This window comes from Malaclemys terrapin, chromosome 9, assembly GCF_027887155.1.
Source record: "Malaclemys terrapin pileata isolate rMalTer1 chromosome 9, rMalTer1.hap1, whole genome shotgun sequence".
NCBI classification, from domain to species: Eukaryota; Metazoa; Chordata; order Testudines; family Emydidae; genus Malaclemys; species Malaclemys terrapin.
In genome coordinates this window covers 88,543,766-88,563,645 of record NC_071513.1, presented here as the reverse complement: position 1 = coordinate 88,563,645, position 19,880 = coordinate 88,543,766, and the positions used below count along the sequence as shown (strand labels likewise).

The 19,880-nt window shown below is 42.0% G+C and overlaps 1 protein-coding gene across 1 annotated transcript in view; it reads left to right on the top strand.

Moving 5' to 3' along the window:
- The window catches only part of WDR49 (WD repeat domain 49), a 70,572-nt gene that overhangs the window by 34,656 nt on the left and 16,036 nt on the right, over positions 1 to 19,880 (top strand). Inside the window, exons 7-10 of the mRNA XM_054040513.1 lie at positions 941 to 1,174; positions 7,001 to 7,165; positions 10,902 to 11,017; positions 17,770 to 17,900. Of these exons, the coding sequence (XP_053896488.1) occupies positions 941 to 1,174; positions 7,001 to 7,165; positions 10,902 to 11,017; positions 17,770 to 17,900 (646 nt within the window). The remainder of the gene's footprint in view (positions 1 to 940; positions 1,175 to 7,000; positions 7,166 to 10,901; positions 11,018 to 17,769; positions 17,901 to 19,880) is intronic.

The following is a 19,880-nucleotide window of genomic DNA, read 5'->3' as shown; positions in this document are numbered from 1 at the left end:
GCTAGGTTAGTGAGGCACACCAAGGCAAGTGCATTGGCATTGCTGTTTGAAGAAGCTTGCATAGCAACTACTTGTCCGCATCCACTTGCTGATATATTGCTGCTTTATGCTTTCAAGAAAACTAAAAAATAGCTCCCTTTTATTCTCCTCTAGAATAGGCCATTTCTTATTAGCTATACCTATTGTATATTTATAATGAGCCTTTACAATCTACCAAGTAAATAATGGCATAAAAATTACCTTTTTATTTATATACACAACAGACCGTAACATTTGCCACTAAGCTGTTAGTCTCTTGTGTCAACACTCATACCATTCTATGAGAGAGATTTTTATTTTAACTGTTCCTAATCTGCCTTAGTGGATGCAAAGCTCATCTGTAACACTTCCAACTCCCTGGGGACACTAGTAAAATATAGGCACAACAAGGTTGATGTTTCAACTTTGTTCTGACTATTCGGACTCACAAATTGTTTTTCTAAGGGTAACTGCCAGAGGCTTTTAGATAACAATGGCTCTGATTTGCCTCTCAACTGCATCAGTATAAACCAGGAAACCAATGGAGTTACAGTGATGTAAAACCTTGGACAAGTCACTTCACCGCTGTTTTCACTCCACTCTTTCTCTGTCTTGTCTGCTAAACTGAAAACTCCTCAGCACAGAGGTTGTCTCATGTGTTTGTACAATGGCTGGCACAACAGGGCCCTGACCTTGGTTATAATACGAATAACAATAAAACAAAATATTCACTGACAACCCTTTGTAAAATAAACTGAACAAAGATGGCTTCTTTCATCTTGTATTTGGTGGTAGATGTTAATAAGGCACATGAAGCAAGCCAGAGCTATCACTGCAATAACTAATGATTGCAATGCATTCTGAAGCAAAAAAAAAAAAAAATTGGAGATAATGTGTGATTTCTTCATCATTATGTGCACAGGTGTTAAGGCTCTGGGATATTCAGCATCAGCTGTGCATCCAGAGGATTGCGGGCTCATTTCCAAAGAGTCTGGACTTCCAATCCACCCTTTATTTTAATGAAGCTCACGGACGGCTTTTTATTTCATTTAATAACCAGCTGATGTTGTTGGAAATGAAGCAGGAAACCGGCAGAAAGGTCACAAGTCATGGGAAAGCAGTTACTTGTGTTCTTTACAATTCAGTCTTTAAGCAGGTAAAGGGATTGGGGGGGGGGGGGGGAGAAATAAGGAACCTTTCTGCATTTTCCTGATAAGGAACTTGAAAATGTGTATTACTACAAGGTGATTTTATTAATTTGATTTCAGAAAGTTAAATTAGAGAGGGAGAGAGAGGGAGATACCATTTACTTTGGAAAGAAAATTATTTTATACTAAAGCATGCTAATTACAGTCTTTGTATGACTTTACTGCAAAGCACTGTGGGTATTCTAGTATCCCAATAGTTTAATTTAACTAGTAAACTACCTGCTTTCTTTAAACCTTCTATCGTATTTGAGAAGTGGTTTGGTTTCCAATGAAGGTTCAGTGCTAAAAAGTGATATAAGCTATCAGTGTACCCAACATTTCTAAGAAACACAGATGATAAAAATAAAACCACTATTGTGAGATGATCTAGGGTTATCTCTGATGTAGGTTAGTCCTGGTATGACTGCCAATTGCAAATGAACTTGATTATAAAATTCCTCTTTATAGCCACCTTACAGTATCCCTGAGGATAATTCTGAAATATGCATGAAATGTAATTAGTGAAGATTCATTTTTGCTAGAACATTTTACACAAGTGGCATACCGTGGCAGACCTGGATGTATTCATAATAAAATGATTCAGTTAAATGTAATAGCACTTGGTATGCAGTGAGAGTGTTGTTTGTCTTCACAGTACTTTAATGATAACTGCAGTCTTTGGTATCAGAGCACTACCTGCATCTCAATGAAGAGCCACAGTTACTATACAGGGAAATGTCTCTGTGATAGATTTTCCTGAGCTCTGCCCAACCAGCCCCTTTTATCTGCAGATTGAGATTCAGCTAAGGAAAACCTCAGAGCACAGAGTGGTATGATATGGGGTATCAACAGATCATCATGTTTTTTTGGTGGCGATTTATCTGGTACAAATGAGTGTTTAAAGCATGGTAGCAGTAGCACGGTAGCAGTATCCTGACTGATTAAAAGAAAAAGAAAAAAAAAAAAAAAAAGCAGCTTTCCTGCATGCTGTCAAAGAAACAACCCATGCTGTAAATTAAACAATAAAAAACATCCCACTTTGGTGGAACAGACGTTGAATCAGAAGTGGGTGAGTGTATCAGAGAGAGAGAGAAAGGAGGCATTAGAAAAGGCTAGATAGAAACTGGCAGAAGGATTCAAGAAGAGATAGGCAAGGCCAGAAAAGATGGGAAGTGTGAAATAATGAGAGGTGAGGTTCCATGAGAAAAGGCAGGTGGAGGAAGAGAGAAATCCCTGTTCTAACAAAGGGCTTGGTAAAGGACTTCAAGAGTCTTTGTATTTCCATGTTGAAGATCACAGTTCCTGGGCCCAGCTGCTAACCAAGTCACAGTGATCTGAATCCACCACCCATCCTTAGGGTGCATGTTTTTGAGAGAAGCAGTTTGGGGTGCTGGAGGCAGTGCTAATGAGCAGCACATGTTTTCAATTAAGTTATTGATTTTAAAGGCTTCTGTGAGCCACGAGAAAGGGAGACAGAAGAAAAGGGAGGTGCATTCCTTTAAGATGCAGGCATTCTGGGAAGCTTATGTGTAAGGGATAAAAGTGTGGCTCATGTGTACGATCACTTTGGCAGTGGTAATAATACTTGATACATCATAGTTTTGGAGCACAGAACCACCCTTAATCCTCATAACAACCCTCTGAGGCCGGTAATCTACTTTCCTTCTAAGTGTATCTAATTCCAAAATAATTATTACAAATTAAATACCAATAGCATAGACAGAGTGATGCAAAATGGTATATGCCAACCAGAAAGGGGTAGCTGTGTGGTTTAAGTGGCTGGGTCACCGGTCTGGAACTCAGGCAGACCTAGGTTCTACTCCTAGTTCTGCCAGGGACCTGCTGAGAGATCTTGGGCAACTTTGTGTTTCTGTTGTCAAGCTTGTCTACACAACAAGTTACTGTGCAGTAAGCCAGGGTGTGAATCTACAGTGCACCAGATTGTCGTGCAGTGACATTCTGTCTGGATGCTGCTATAATACAGTGACAGTCCCAGAGGAGGGCTTGGATTACTATGCTTTCAAAAAGTGGTAGTAAAGAGTCATTTGGGACAGTGAGAGAGAGATAGCACAAGCATGAGAATGTCTCCTGGGGGTTAGAGCTCTCACCCAGGATCCAATCTCCCTGCTCCAATGACTCTTTAATTATGTAACCAGAGTCCAACAGCTTCAACAGGAGAGACTAAGGGAGCGCCATATCAAACTATACCATATCCACTGGCTAGAGTGGTGCCTGGAGAGATGGTAGATCAGGGGTGGGCAAACGTTTTGGTGCAAAGGCCACATCTGGGTATGGAAAATGTATGATGGGCCATGAATACTCATGAAATTGTCGGTTGGGATGCTGGAGGGGGTGAGGGCTCTGGGGGTGCAGGCTCTGGGGTGAGGCCAGAAATGAGGCATTCAAGGTGCAAGAGGGGGTTCTGGGCTGGGATTGAGGGGTTCGGAAGGTGGGAGGGGGATAAGGGCTGGAGCAGGGGGTTGGGGCATGGGATGGGGTCAGGGATGCAGGCTCCGGGTGGTGCTTACCTCAAGCAGCTCCCAGAAGCAGTGGCATGTCTCCCCCATGGCTCCTAAGCAGAGGTGCGGACAGGCAGCTTTGCGAGCTGCCCAGTCCACAGGTGCCACCCCTCCAGCTCCCATTGGCTGCAGTTCCTAACCAATGGGAGCTGCGGGGGCGGCCCTCTGGCTGCCTCTATGTGTAAGAGTCGGAGGGAGAACATGCCACTGCTTCCGGGAGCAGCGCGGAGTGGGGCAAGCCCCGGACCTGGCTCCCCAGTGGGAGCTCAAGGACCAGATTAAAACATCTGGAGGGCTGGATGTGGCCCCCGGGCCGTAGGTTTGCCCACCCCTGTGTTAGAGGCTAGTTCAAATCCCTTTGCTCCTTTGGTGGAAGCGGGACTTGAGCCAGGGTTCCCCTACATCCCAGGGGAGTACCTTAACCACTCGGCTAAAATTATGATGGAATTCTTGCTAAAATGGCTTAGGCACCTAACTCCAAAGAAGGTTGCCAGCTGTGAATCGCAAGCACAGCTAGGCACATCCCTGCGGCCTGGACTTAGGTGCCTGTCTCCATGAGAGGGGTGGCACTTAGCACACACCACTCTGGTTGGCATCTTCCATTGACTAGCTTAGGCAGCTCTCTGCTTAGCAGGCCGGCTTTAGTTCTTTGAAGATTATGGTGCCTATGTCTCGCCCTTCATTGTATAGGAGCTTAGGCATCTAACACAGTCTTTGTGGATTGCAGTGATTTTCCAGGGACTCAGTGTCACAACAGCAAGTTCAAGTGGCCGGCCCGTGCATCAGTATTTGACTAGGTATTTATAGTCTACTAATTACTTAAAATAAATAAAACTAATTGGAAATGAACTAAAACCAAAGGTTTTAGTCCAAAGCACCTAGTGCTTTTGGAAGAGCTAGGAAATGGGGGCATCAAATTCAAATCACTAGATTTAAACCCATCTATACCATTCTGGTTCTTGATGAGATCTTAAACAGGCTGGCCCTGCTTGAAAGTTCTGATTGACCATTGCTGTGAGAAATTGGCGGTAGTCATTCTCCCAAGAATGAGATGAAACTCTCCTGAGATCAAGTGAGCCTGTTAGTTTTCTCTAATTTGGGGATGAAATCTCACAAGAACATCTCATGAGAGTTTGACCTCTGATCCCTGGCCTTGACTCTGTCTTGAACTATGACTGCTTAACACTCATCCAGAGTCTCACTTCCTCTGGCCATCTCTAATATTAATATAATATTTTCAGCGTGTACGGTGTCCATCAAATAATCTCAGTGCACTGATGCCTCATGAGGTAAGTAGGTATTATTAACTCCATCCTACAGATGGGGAAAACTGACACACACAAGTTGTGGGACTCCCCCAAAATCATACAGTAAGGCCGAGGCAGTCAGCAACAGAATTTACATTTCTTGACTCCCACTCCTGTCTTAACGGCTAGACAATGCTGTCTTGTCTCACACTGCTTATTTAAATTATCTAGGACTCCTTGGATAATAGATTAAGAGTTTAGAATAACACAGGCAAATCGCAGAACTTATATTCAAAGCAGACTTGGTTATAATTATAGTTCAATTTGGGTCTCCTTTTTGGGTGGTACTTTTAAGGACATGAGCAACATAGCTAATTTAACACAATAAGTTTGCAGTATATTGCTTCTCAGTGAGAGAGCCTCATTTAATTACTAAAATTTGAAGGGAAGTTACCTTATTTCAGTGGATTTATAGTCTTTTTTTTTTTTTAAACAATCAAGGAAGTCCATTATTTATTTATTTTGCCAGGAACTAATAAAAAAAAACCTGTCATTGGAATAATTCCATAATGGTTTAAGGTCAGAGAACATGAGCTGTGCAGAAGCTGTACTTCATTGTGTTTGTGTTCAGAGGTATTATGAATGAAGATAAGTGGTTGGGATGATTTAGTTGTGCTGGTCCTGCTTGGAGCAGGGGATTGGACTAGATGACCTCCTGAGGTCTCTTCCAACCCTAATGTTCTATTCTATATAAAATTTCCACAGGTGCTGGCAGGTACAATATTGGGCACATGTCTTTGAACTTCTCGAAATGTGAATTGCAGCAGAACGAAATTTGTTTTTGTTAAGATTGCTGAGAAGTCATTGATTAGCATTTTCTGGGGGAGGAATTGGATTCCTTCCTAGCAGAAATAGCCAACTATCTTTTTGAGCATCTGATTTTAATTAGGAGGAAACTTATTTTGAAAAGAGTGAAGAACTACTAAATCTCAGCAATTATTGTGTATTAACTTACACATGGAAGGGATTAAATAAAAGCATGTGTATAGTGAGTGGGTGCCATTTAAAAATTCACCACTTGCCAACAGTTGCCACATGCCAACTGAGATATCACCGTTATTTCTTATGGTAAGAATAGGGATATAACAGTGATACCAGTGTGGTGACTGTTGATGAACCTTAACCTTTTTAATGATGACCATCAAAGGCAAAAAAAAGTAAATCCCAGAATGCTTTTTTTTCCAGGCAAAACTCCCATTGATTTCAGTGGGAATCTTGCTTGAATTAGGACTAGGGTAAGGACTGAAGATTTCACCCAGCAATAAGTATACAGCAAATGGAAGTAAGAGTGAGTGCATCTCTTTTTAGCAATTTAACACACCGCATGCCAAAAAAGAAATAACCATAATCTGTTCAAATGGACTTTTTCCTAATTTATAATGGCTGGTCTCACTACTGAATTCTAAATTGAGGCTAATGTATGCTGAGAGCTTCCCTAAACTATTTCCCCTTCCAGAGATGCAGTTTTAAAGATCCATTACTCGGTGGATCAGTTCTCTGAAATAAGCAGGGAAGATTTATCTGACCACTTAGCACAAAGCATTTGGTCGAGCATGCCTGCAAGATTCCAAGCTGAAGAGCTGTGGACATGTTTCATCCCTGCTGAGAACATTTCTAGTTCCCGCATGTAACTTGGGATATTGTCTCTTGAGGGAGCTGGTCACCTGTCTTCCGTGCTGAAGGATAATAGGGAGTAAATTATTGCTCTTTGGCTAATTGGAACTAGCTGTGGATACAGGTTTTACAAGGAACAGACTTGCCCATAAACTTTGATTGTGGGGAATGATAAAGCTTGTAACGAGATGAAAGGGAAAAGACGGGGAAAATCAATGCAAAAATCATCTAATTTGCATTTCAGATGTTGCTAATTATATAAGTGCAGTGCACATATGTATGAGATTATTGTTTTATATATATATATATATATAAAGATTTTAAATTCCATCTCAATCTCTGCTTTTCCCCCCAGGTAATCAGCTCAGATGCAGGATCTACTGTTACCTTCTGGCTGATAGACACTGGGCAGAAAATCAAACAGTTTACTGGTTGCCATGGCAATGCTGAGATCAGCACTATGACACTGGATGCAACTGAGACAAGGCTCTTAACTGGGAGCACAGATGGAACAGTAAAGGTGTGAGGGGAAAACATTTCAAACTATTTGTTTCCATTGCAGTCTTTTCCACATAGATACAATGTGCCAAAACACTCAGCTACCAAACAATGGCTGGTTTTTCCATTGGCCTTGTTAAAGAGGAGATGGGATGAACTCCGCAACTAGAGGTTGAAATCCTAACACTGTTGGGAAAACGCAGTTAAATTTAATTGCTTGTCTAACACTTTGGATACACACAGTGCTTTACAGAACACTTCCTTCTTTGTTACCTCCCTTCCTTCCTTCCAAGTAGTTTCATTACAATCTATGACTCTATATAGCACATGGCCCTTATTGCCTTAATCACCAGACAATCATTTCCATTGCTTTTCTTGGAGCACTCACTTGTCATTACACAAGGGCATATTATTGTGGTAACCAATGCATGACTGTAAAACAACTATTTTGAAATGGTGGCTAGGTTAGTTAAAACATGAGCCTTTCACCCCTGGACACATCAGTTCAAATTTTGGTTTATTGAAAGTTAAAATGAATTTTAAATCTTCTTAATCATCTCAGTGAGAATTTGACCTCATCACAAAACCACCATAAAATTTAATAACTTGTGCTTTAGTTTCTACTAAAGAGATTCTTGTGTTTAATACCAAGGGTGTATGCTGTTAAGATTGGGATATAGATGTATTGACAGAACACTGGGCAACATTATGACAGGTTTTAAGCCAGTGCTGTTAGTTTTTCACTTTAATGCACACTAAATTCACACCATTTAAAAAAATTAATAGGTTTGCCAAACAGATTTCTGGCTCTTCCTATTTTATTGGCTGAAGTTGCTGAAAATCACCAACATGAGAGACCATTTCCCCAGACTTGGCTAATTTTGACATAACTAGTCAGATTTAGCTATTTATTATATTATGGTAGCTCCTAGAGGTCTCAACTGAGATTAGGGCCTTGTTGTGCTAGGCACTGTACAAACACGTAATATGAAAGGACCCTGCTCTGGAGAGCTGACAGTCTAAACAGAGAAGACAAAGAGTGTGGGAGGGAAAACAGAAAAGTGACATAACAGAGATAGCACAGAAGTTCAGTGGGAGAGCCAGCAATAGAATTCAGGTCTCCTGAGTCCCAGGTCAGTGCCCTATCCTCTGTGCCATGCTGTCTCTCAATTTTCTTGCTGCTTAATCTGTGTCTGTGGTACTGATGAGCCTGAGTCATAAAGTTCAGATCCAAATCCAATGTTTGGATTTCTGTCCCATTATAGAGATAAGACAAAGCCACAGATTCTGGAATCTGGACCAAACTCTGCCAAAACCTGGCAGTTGGGGAGAGTGGTGCAGAATTTGCATCTATTATTCCAGTTTTTGCCCATCTCGGGTATCATTCAAGGTATTTTTGGCAGTTGAGCATCTCCCAAAAAAACCTTTCTGGATAACAAGACAAAATGTACTGTATTGCTTCGTCTTGTTACTTCCTTGACTGCCTGGGTTCTAATGTGAGAAGATCAAGATTAATAAACACATTTTTAAACACCAGAGTCTGCGCTGAAATTTGGGACTGTACTGAGTTATACTGTTGGCCTTGGCTGATTGGAAGTGGCCTGCCTTAAATGCTACCCATGGAGCGCACTGCTCTTTCCAAGCAGTGCAAATCCTAAGGACAAAACATTCAGTGTCTAGGAGGTGGGAGGGAAAAGTGATGGCTTCAGTTCATGCCAAAATACCCATCCTAAGGGCTTGCCTGAATACAAAAGCTGTACCGTGTTAAGTATACTAGCATAGTTAAAGCAACACAACCAGCCCAATGTGTGTGTGTGTGTGTGACTTATACCAGCATAAAGGTGGTTTATACCAGTATAGTTTATTCCTATATGGTAGGCAGAATAAGCTATTACCTTTATACCGGTATAATTGTGTCCCCACTTGTTGTACCAGTATAACTATTTCAGTAAAAAAAAAAAAAAAAAAAACCACACTCTAAACTCAGGCCTTAGTCAAAGAACAAACGAAGAAAATCCACAATTAGGATGTAGACAGAGTCTTGAGCTAGTGTCAGGAAGCACAGGGTAAGTCTGTCCAGCAGTAATATTACAGGATGGAAATGTCTTATTTCAGTATTACATACTGTCAGTACAATTTGAAGAGGAAGCTTCACAAACCTCATTCTTATGAAAAATTACTTCAGTGCCTTTGCAATGGACTCCTACGAATATAAAACACACATCTGTGTAAGAATATGGAATACCAACTTGTGAAATGAATGTATTGTGTTTAAAGGGCAAATACATTTTATTTCAAATCACTACATACATACATTATTGCTGTATCTAACAGATTTATACATAAAATGAGATGTTTGAGCAATATTTTCCCAAACCATGTGTCTTTTTAAATGTTATTTTAATTTACAGGAGCCCATGAACTGTAAATTAATTAATAACAAGCTGAAGCACATACCTGGGTGAGTGGCATAAACAGAGCTTATTGCCTTGTGTATAGGATGACTATAAATTGGTGAAAACATGAGTGAATTATGGAGGTCAGCTCAAATGAATGCCAGAAAGCCCTTATTAGAAATGAGAACTATTTGTCTCCCTTCACCTGTAAAGATGCTTCCTAACTACTGGGAGTCCAACTGAGCAAATTTCAGTGTGACAGGAAAAGTAGGACTTATGGTCTAGTGCTTAAGATACTGGACTTGAGAAATCTCCATTTAATTCCTTGGGCAAGTTACTCAATGACTGTCTCTTTGTTTCCCATGTGGAAACTCTCTTGCCCTTTGTCTCTTCTATGCAGGTTGTAACCTCTTTGTCTCTGTTTGTACAGCACCTAGCACAATGGGGCCTTGATCTCAGGTAGGATCTCTAGGTCCTAATGTAATATAAATTAAAATTAATTTTTAGATGGCTTAAAATGTATCCAAAATAGCTTTTCTCTAAATGAGACTGTCATGATTATAAGGCTCAGTCTTGCAACTGGCTACGTTTAAAAGGTCAGACCTTCAAAATGTCACTGGTCCAAGACACAAACATGTCAATTCAAGATCTTGGACCAGCATAAATTTTTTTTTTTTTTTTTTTTTTAAACAAATTCTTCAGTGTAGGGTAGGGAAAAGTCTTTTATGGCAGGTAAATGATTCTTATTTTTAAGAAGAAGCTGTCAGAAATATGTTCAAATTACTGGCATATTAGTAGAGTCCCAGCAAAGATTGCTTAGCGGTGAACAGGTGAGGCAGGCAAAGGTGCAAAATAAATGCACTTTTGCATATGGTTTCAAGGGGTTCCATGGATAAAGAAACTGTCACATGTAGGTCATCACAGTGTGTGTTTATGTGCATGTGAGAGAGACAGCGGGCGGGGAAGGCAGGCACTGAATGGACAATTAGACTTGGATTCTATTCCTGCCCTGCTGTTTGTGCTTGGACAAGTCATATCATCTTTGTCTTTCCATTTCTTCATCTATAGAAGGGGGCTAATATTTGCCTCCTTTTTACAGTATCTTGATATCTATAGATGAAAAGTGCTATACAAAAGCTATGGAGAGGCATTATTATTATTCGTTTACTATTCAATCCTATGAGCCTGATTCTGATGAAGACTGAATTGTCTTCAATGCAGTTACCTCTGAGTTACATCAGGGTATGAGGCAAATCCGATCCAACAGATTTATTTCTTCATTGATCCTTAAATTACCAGATGATTTTCTGCTTTGCCTATACTGAGAGGGTTATGGATAACTTATTTCTTTTTTAATTGAAGATTTGGGATTTGAATGGACACTGTCACCATAAACTCAATGTTGGAAGAGACCGAGCAGTTGACATTTCCCAGATCATGGTACTAAAGAGGACTATCTTAGTTACAGGCTGGGACAGGTACTGTATACATTATTCAAAAATGCAGGAAGAAATATATTCTTAAAATGTACTCTTTGCCTCAGTTTCTAGAGATAAAAATCTATCAAAGTCTAATTTTTTCCAAGCACAGTAACTCACTGAGTAGTTGGCAACTCAGTTCAGGAAAAGATTTAGATCTGGCTGCACATCAGTGGAGAAAAAGTGTGTTGCTTAAAAGATACAGCACAGCTGGGGAAATTATTTGCTCTCTCTTGCAAACTAGGGCCCTGTAACAGTGTGGACTCACCCCTGTGGCGCCTCCTGCTGGTTACCCTGGGAATTAGCTCAATCCAGTCCAGAGCGCCCTCTACAGGCCGGTGATCTGCCTTACTGCCACTGGCCCCCATGTCCCTCCCAGGATCCCACTGCCCCTTTAACTGTGTCTCCCCCTCCCAGGGGAACCCCCACCACCTATCCCCACCTTGCCTCAGTATCAGACTACTGCCAGTCTTCATCTAACCCTACGCACAGGGGCAGACTGCAGTATCAGCCTACTCATCACTGGCAAGGGTGGGTTTGGACTTGCTGCCTTGGCCTACCCCTGGGTTGCCCTCTGCAACCCCCAGTACCCTTTGGCCTTCCACTAGGCCACAGCCTGGGGCTTTCCAGGCTGGAGCTCCCCAGCCCTGCTCCACCCAGGTACTCTGTCTCAGCTCCCTGCAGCCAGGCCCTTCTCTCTCTGAGTGCAGCGAGAGACTCTGTCTGAGCTCCTGGCTCCCAGCCTTTATAGGGCCTGCTGAGTCTGTTTGGGGCATGGCCCCAGCTCCAGCCACTTCCCCCAGTCAGCTCAGCCTTCAAGCTACCTTCTCCCTGGGCTATCTCAGGCCCTTCCAGGCAGGAGCAGGTGGCCACCCTGCTACAGGCCCCAATACTGCAGTGGCATTGCAATGATGGATCCCTAGAAGCCAAGCTGAATCCCATTTGGAATCTAAGTCCACATTCAGACCATTGTATAATTAGTGCCTAAAGCACGTAATTACCACAGGTTTAGCCTTGCTTGGCCCTATAAAATATTATTCCCTTTGCTTTTTGCTAATGGAAAAATATTCTTTAATGTTGCTTGAGCTTCTGCAGGAATAAAAAATAAAAGATACTTCTCTTTTCTGCATCCAGACAATACACAGATGCAGACATTATACAGTCTGTCCATAAATTAGAAAAATCAGAGAATACAGATGCTACTGTGCCTAAGGAGGTAATTTATAGAGCAGTTGTTCACTGTAGAATTATTCTAATAGGGTGGGAATAGGATGGGATAAATTGCTTTTGTGTCATCCCCTTTGAAACTCGGAGAACCAAATATTTTTTTCTGACTTTTAACAGCTATAGAACCAGAAAGAAAATCCCCACTAATGACCATGAACATGTCATAGACAGAGGCAATGTTCTGAAAAAAAGGAGAAAAAGTGTCTTTTAATATCAAGACTGCCCATTGCATGTGTTCTGAGGCTCAGTCTGAAACATAAATTTACCTTATAAAGATGGCTGCTGCTTACATATGCTAACAAAGCAATCATTGCTCATTAGTGACTCAAATTCACTTCATTACTCTGAATCGCAGTGATATTCATAGCGAACTACAGAGAAGTAAATGAGCTGAGTGCACTGGTGGTATTGCATCATTTTCATTTGATGACTAGCTGTCCTCACGTTGTTTATGGCAAGCAGGCAAATATTCAGCCTTGTTACCTGAGATCTCCAGAGCCTCATGCTTCTCCTGGTTATTAGGCTTTCCCCTTGCTCTAAATGAGCAGCGTCCTTTCAGCAGCTCTTTCAGAATGGACTCTCCTGTGCCCATGCTTCTGAGGCAATGGGAGCATAAGCAGGTACTGCTAAGGACAGAGTGTTAGTTTCCTTCTCTCAGGAATGTCTAAGGCAGTGGTCTCTAACCCTTTTACAGACAAGATCACTTTTTGAATTTAAGTGCAACCCAGGATCTGCCCCATCCCTTCCGAGGCCCCGCTCAGCTCACTCCATCCCCACTCCCTCCGTCATTCACTCCCCCCGACCCTCACTCACTTTCACTTGGCTGAGGCAGGGGATTGGGGTGTGAGAGGGGGTCCGGGCTCTGGGCTGGGGCCGAGGTGTTTGGAGGGTGGGAGGAGGAGCAGGGAGTTGGAGTGCAGGACGGGTGACGGGGTGCAAGCTCTGGGAGGGAGTTTGGGAGCAGGAGGGAGCTCCAGGCTGGGGCAGAGTGTTGGGGTGCAGGGTGCAGGCTCTGAGAGGGAGTTTAGGTGCAGGAGGGGGCTCTGGACTGGGGCAGAGTGTTGGGGTGCAGGAGGAAGTATGGGGTGCTGGCTCCGGGAGGGAGATCAGGCCCAGGGCAGGGGGTTGGCGTGCAGGAGGGAGTTCAGGATGCAGGAGGGGGTACAGGGTGCTGGCTCTTGGAGGGGGCTCAGTGCTGGGGGTTGGGGTGTGGGCTCCTGCCGGGCGGTACTTACCTCAGGCAGCTCCTGGTCGTCAGCACAGCAGGGCTAAAGCAGGCTCCCTGCCTGCCCTGGCTTCATGCTGCTCCCGGAAGTGGCCAGCATGCCCCTGCAGCCCCTGGGAGAGGGCACATGGCTCCATGTATTGACTCTCTCTGCAGGCACTGCCCCTGAAGCTTCTATTGCCACAGTTCCCTGGTGCTTGCAGTCAGGAGCCGTGCGTGGAGACCCCTGCCCCCACCCCAGGGTCTCAGGGGCATGATGGCCGCTTCTGGAAGCGACGCGGAGCCAGGGCAGGCAGGGAGTCTTCCTTAGTCCCGCTGCACTGCCGGACTTTTAGTGGCCGGAGATTGCGATCGACGGGCAGAGGCTTCAGGATCGACAAGTCAATCGCAATCTACTGGTTGGAGACCACCTATCTAAGGTGGTCTTGTCTTCAGTACCAGGGTATGTTGATCTAAGTTACGCTACTCCAGCTACGTGACTAATGTAGCTGGAGTTGACGTAGCTTAGGTCGACTTACCCCGGTGTCTTCACTGTGCTGTGTTGACAGGAGACGCTTTCCTGTCGACTTCATAGAATCATAGGACCGGAAGGGACCTCGAGAGGTCATCTAGTCCTGTCCCTTGCACTCATGGCAAGACTAGGCTATTACTGACAGGTGTTTGTCTAACCTGCTCTTAAAAATCTCCAATGATGGAGATTCCACAACCTACCTAGGCAATTTATTCCAGTGCTTAACCACCCTGACGGGAAGTTTTCCTAATGTCCAGCCAAAACCTCCCTTGATGCAATTTAAGCACATTGCTTCTTGTCCTATTCTCAGAGGTTAAGAAAAACAATTCTTCTCCCTCCTCCTTGTAACAACCTCTTATGTACTTGAAAACTGTTATCATGTCCCCTCTCTTCTCTTTTCCAGACTAAACACACCACATTTTTTCAATCTTCCTTCATAGGTCATGTTTTCTAGACCTTTAATCATTTTGTTGCTCTTCTCTGGACTTTCTCCAATTTGTCCACCTCTTTCCTGAAATGTGGCACCTAGAATTGGACACAATACTCCAGTTGAAGCCTAATCAGTGCAGAGTAGAGCGGAATAATTACTTCTTGTATCTTACTTATAACATTCCTGCTAATACATCCCAGAATTATGTTCATTTTTTTTTTTTTGCAACAGTGTAACACTGTTGACTCATATTTAGCTTGTGGTCCACTATGACCCCCAGATAAACTCCTTCCTAGGCAGTCATTTCCCATTTTGTATGTGTGCAACTGATTGTTCCTTCCTAAATGGAGTAATTTGCTTTTGTCCTCATTGAATTTCATCCTATTTACTTCAGTCCATTTCTCCAGTTTGTCCAGATCATTCTGAATTTTAATCCTTTCCTCCAAAGCACTTTCAACCCATCCCAGCTTGGTATTGTCCACAACTTTTTAAGTGTACTCTCTATGCCATTATCTAAATCATTGATGAAGATATTGAACAGAACCAGACCCAGAACTGATCCCTGCAGGACCCCACTTGTTATGCTCTTCCAGCATGACTGTGAACCACTGATAACTACTCTCTTGGAATGGTTTTCCAACCCGTTTTGCACCCACCTTATAGTAGCTCCATCTAGGTTGCATTTGCCTAGTTTGTTTATGAGAAAGTCATGCAAGACAGTATCAAAAGCTTTACTAAGGTCAACATATACCACGTCTACTGCTTCCCCCCTACCCACAAGGCTTGTTACACTGTCAAAGAAAGCTATCAGGTCGGTTTGATATGATTTGTTCTTGACAAATCCATGTTGCTTATCACCTTATTATCTTCTAGATGTTTGCAAATTGGTTGCTTAATTATTAGCTCCATTATCTTTCTGGGTACAGAAATTAAGCTGATTGGTCTGTAATTCCCTGGGTTGTCCTTATTTCCCTTTTTATAGATTAGCAGTATATTTGCTCTTTTACAGTCTTCTGGAATCTCTCCTGTCTTTCATGACTTTTCAAAGGTAATCGCTAATGGCTCAGATATCTCCTCAGTCAGCTCCTTGAGTATTCTAGAATGCATTTAATCAGGCCTTGGTGACTTACCTTACTCTTCTCAGAGAGGTGAAGTACTGGGCTTGACTGGAGAGTGCTCTGACATTGATTTAGCAGGTCTTCACTAGACCTGCTAAATTGACCCCTGCTGCATCAATTGCAGCAGCGTCGATTTCCCCATAGTGAAAACCAGCCCCTAGTGGCAAATTTTCTTCAACAGTAGCCAATGATACCAGCACTCTTAAATAGACCATATTTTATTTGGAATTGGAAATAGACAATCAGTGTAAATCAACTTATGTAGAATAAAACAAGTTGGAACTGGATGCTATGCAAAGCCTCATGCAGTAAGGATAAATCCTGTTGTTACAATCTATAAATTAGACATAACTGAAAGACTTGCACTTTAGCAAAAGTTGCATGGTTTTTTCCCAGCAGCCTGTTGAAAGTCCATCACTTTAGACCAGGACAAAGACACTGACCTGAAACTAACAAGGTAAGTTGATCTAAATTACATTAGTTAAATTATGTAAGTTATGTAACTTAAACTGATGTGGCTTAGATTGACTTACAGCAGTGTCTACACTATGCTATGTTGACGGGAGATGCTCTCCCATCAACATAGCTTCTGCCTGTTGGAGAAGTGGAGTACTGAAGTTGATGGGAGAGTGCTCTCTCATCGACTTACTGTATCTTCACCAGACCCGTTAAATTGATGCCACTGCACTGATCACAGCGGCACTGATTTTGCCAATAGTGAAGCAAGCCCTTTTTCTGATTGTCCTTCCAGAAAGTGATGATCAAGTTTTTGTTACTACTCCTGCCCCCACACTCCATTTCTGGTTGGTAGAGATTACCTGAATTATATATATATCACATTCCCTCTCTCAGATCTTTTTGGGAATGATTGGTTATCTTCAAAGATAATCCATACGCCATCACCCCTCTGATAGACAAGGCAGAGGTGCTAACTTTACACAATGGATTTCATCCGACTGTGATGCGAGGGAGGAAGAACTTTTGTTAGCTGGTTCAATTTGTTCCCTGCCAGCCTGTGGGTAAATGGAAGCTGGAGATTTGGACCATCCTCATCTCCTCCTGTCTGCTTCAAAGAACTCTGCATGAGTGCAGCCTTGTCCCCAGGGAAACCTCATTGGTTTTCATTAAGCTCTGTGTGAGTGCAAGGGTCTACCTGTGTGGAACCTTTTGGAGTGGGGCTGCAGGTGGTGAAAATGATGTTGTGGTGTGAATCTTATGCCATTGTCCCATAGGTAGTATGATGTTGTACTAAATTTATCTTAAGCTACAGCCAACTGACCAAGAGAAACTGACACCATCAAAAACCTTTTTACTCTAGAAGTCATAACCCCAGTACAGTTCTCTGTCACAAACCATCATCTTTATATCAGTGGGTCAGATGCCTGATCTGTGAATCTAAGTGAAATGGATTTAGTGGTGGCTTTCTTACACTCTATTAAATAACAATCTCTAATTCAAAGCTAACAGATGCCATTAAGAAGAGTGTTTGCTCTGTCACTGGGAAGGAGAAGTGAATGATAATTTTGATATTAACTGATGTAGAACATGAAGTACGTTGGTCATTAAGACTAGTGACCACACACAAATCAAGAAATGCTTGATTTTGCATTATTGCAAATAGTGACACTTCGTGTGATGTTGACCACAATGGAATCAATAGGAACATTCTCACTGACTTCAGTGGGAGCAGGGCTGATTCCTTTGTTTAGGATATGGACATCAGTTTTGCTTAGTTTTTGCTGCATCCCCAACTGGAAGATGTGGAAGTGAAATTCTTACTGTGAAAGATTTTAAGTGAGGTCTTGAGAGAGAAGATGACATCCCATGTGTTTTGGAGTTTTTGACACATGAAATGTCAAAATCTGCAGGTTTATTTTATTGTATTTTCCACACTTTCTAGAATCAGTACAATGTTTCATCATGTCTCAGCTCTGGTTAGAGAATATATCCCCTTAATACTAATGCTGCAGGGAACAGTATGTGCTATGATGGGGACAGATTCAGCATTTTGTTTTGGCAGAATGATAGAACAATAGCTGCTAAAAGTATCATGCTTGGATTGTAACACAGAAGAATTTCAGTGGCAAAGGAAAGCAAAAGGATAGAGCTTAAAAATTTTTCCACTCAAGATTATTGGAGTAAATGATTATATTAAAAAGATACCAATGGCATTTTTTGAAGTGGTCAGATATGACTAGGTTCACTTATGCTTTTCTTTTGTTTGCATGTCTCTTTTATTAGAATAATTACTGTCTTCCGACTGAGCAACTTGACTCAGTTTTTTGTTCTGCCTGCAGAATGGAAAGGAGGAATACAGCATCAAGATGACATCCTATGTGCTGCGTTTTTACCTCCACATACTCTAGTTACAGGTAGCCTAATATTTATTGCCTAATATATCATCCAGGAATTGGGAATTGGGGACATCATTATTATGCAAGGCTGACTCTGTTACTGCATGGGCTGGCGTAGCTAATATGCTGCTGGCTGAGGTACATAACTTACAATATGTGAACAAATTAGAACTTCTTAAGAAGACAGGAAACGCACACTTTTGTTCTCTTCTGTTTTATGCCAAATGAATTTCAATTTGCTTCAATGGGGTTACATCAGACTCTCATTGGAGAAAAGGTCAGGGAAGTCCGCCCCATTTTTTTCATATCCGAACAGAATGATTAAATCTGGATATTTTTCACGTACCAAAGCATGAAAACATTTATAATAGAAGGCCCATTATCCTGGACTCAATGGGAATTCTACGGAGGTGGTGATTGGATTATCAGGACTTAAATATTAGGAAAAGATTGAGAATAAATGGTTCAGTTTTCCAAAAATTACATACACTAGAATGTTGTGGGTCCTTTTTTTGAGGAGGGGGCACAGTTATAATAAATTAATTTAAATACAGTGGCATATAGACTTATTCTTCACTTAAATTCAGTAGAAATTTAATCAATTGTACTTTGCTGGCTCAGTAACAGCCTGCTACTTACAAACAGCTAGCGGAGTTATTCCTCAACCCAGGTGGCTGGGGTTTGTGCTGAAGATCCCTGGTTTGATTGTTGCTGATAGTCATGGGAGGACTGAGTGAGGGATGCACGGTTTGGCTCCTTTTGAATTTGGTGCTTGTGAAGGATACTGAATAGACATCCCTGGCGACCTCTGTCCCTAGCATGGGCACTATCTGAGATGGCTAAAAAGTGTAAGCTTTGTGATATGGATTTCTTACTAGAGTACAATTTGAGGTCATAAGCCGCTAAATAATCCTCAAATAGTAAAAATGCTTATTGCTACTAGATATAAGCCAGAACCTCAAGTCCAGGGGGAAGATGATTTTAGGCAAAGAGCTGAGAAAAGGCTCTGAATCAATTTTCTGAGTCCAAACCAATGCTTTGATTATCAGTTAGCTAAAAAAACTGGGAGAGATTTATCTTTATTTATTTATTATTTATTTTGTTGGTTTGCATGTGGCAGAAATCTTGTAAAAGGCAGCTAATCGTGTGATATTTAAGCCCAGGGTGCCTGACATATAATATCAGCTATCAAGATTTTGGCATCTTCCAGTCTCAAACGGAATCCTAGCTCTCGTTTGGCTTTGAACCAGCCACTGCCCATGTTACTGTGGCTACGTGACTATTTTTAGTGCACTAGCTCCATGAGAAGCCAGCTCAGGTCCAAATGTGGCTGTAGCTGTACAATGATCTCATACAGATGTATCTCCGGTGACTACTTGTGAATTACCCCAGTGGAAATGAGAATAGCATCAGGTCCAATGTATGGTAAACAGCTTAGTTTGTCAAATCAGGGCATGTCTGACCTTATATTTTGTTAAACTGAAAGCAAGAATTAGAACTTCAGCCATCATCCTCATTCAGTCCTGCTGATGGCAGATAGATTCCAGCCATTAGTTGCTGAATCTACCCAAAATCACAGGGCTCCAGAGAGTCATTTGTATTTCTTATGTCTAAGGGTAGCTTTGGCTGAGGTCTGAGATCTGTTACTTTTTGGTTTGTGAATTGGTAGATTTTCAAAGCATTGTAGGGGATTTGGACACATTACAACTAATGGAAGATATGCATCTGAATCCACTAGACGGCTTAGAAAATCTGTCAATTTCTCCATGGCCTGCTTTTCTGTAAAACCAGAGAAATGTCCTCTTTACAGCAACCTTTGTAGGAGAGGATTACACATCGAAAGGTTACAGATGCTTACATTGAAAGGTTACAGATGGGAATACAAACCTGCTAATCCTGGTAATGTGACCTATCACGTAAAAAGTGAAAATATTGCTGTGTTGGCAATAAAATACTTCTAGCTGCCTGAAAGATCAAGATTGGCTAGTGAGTGTAACA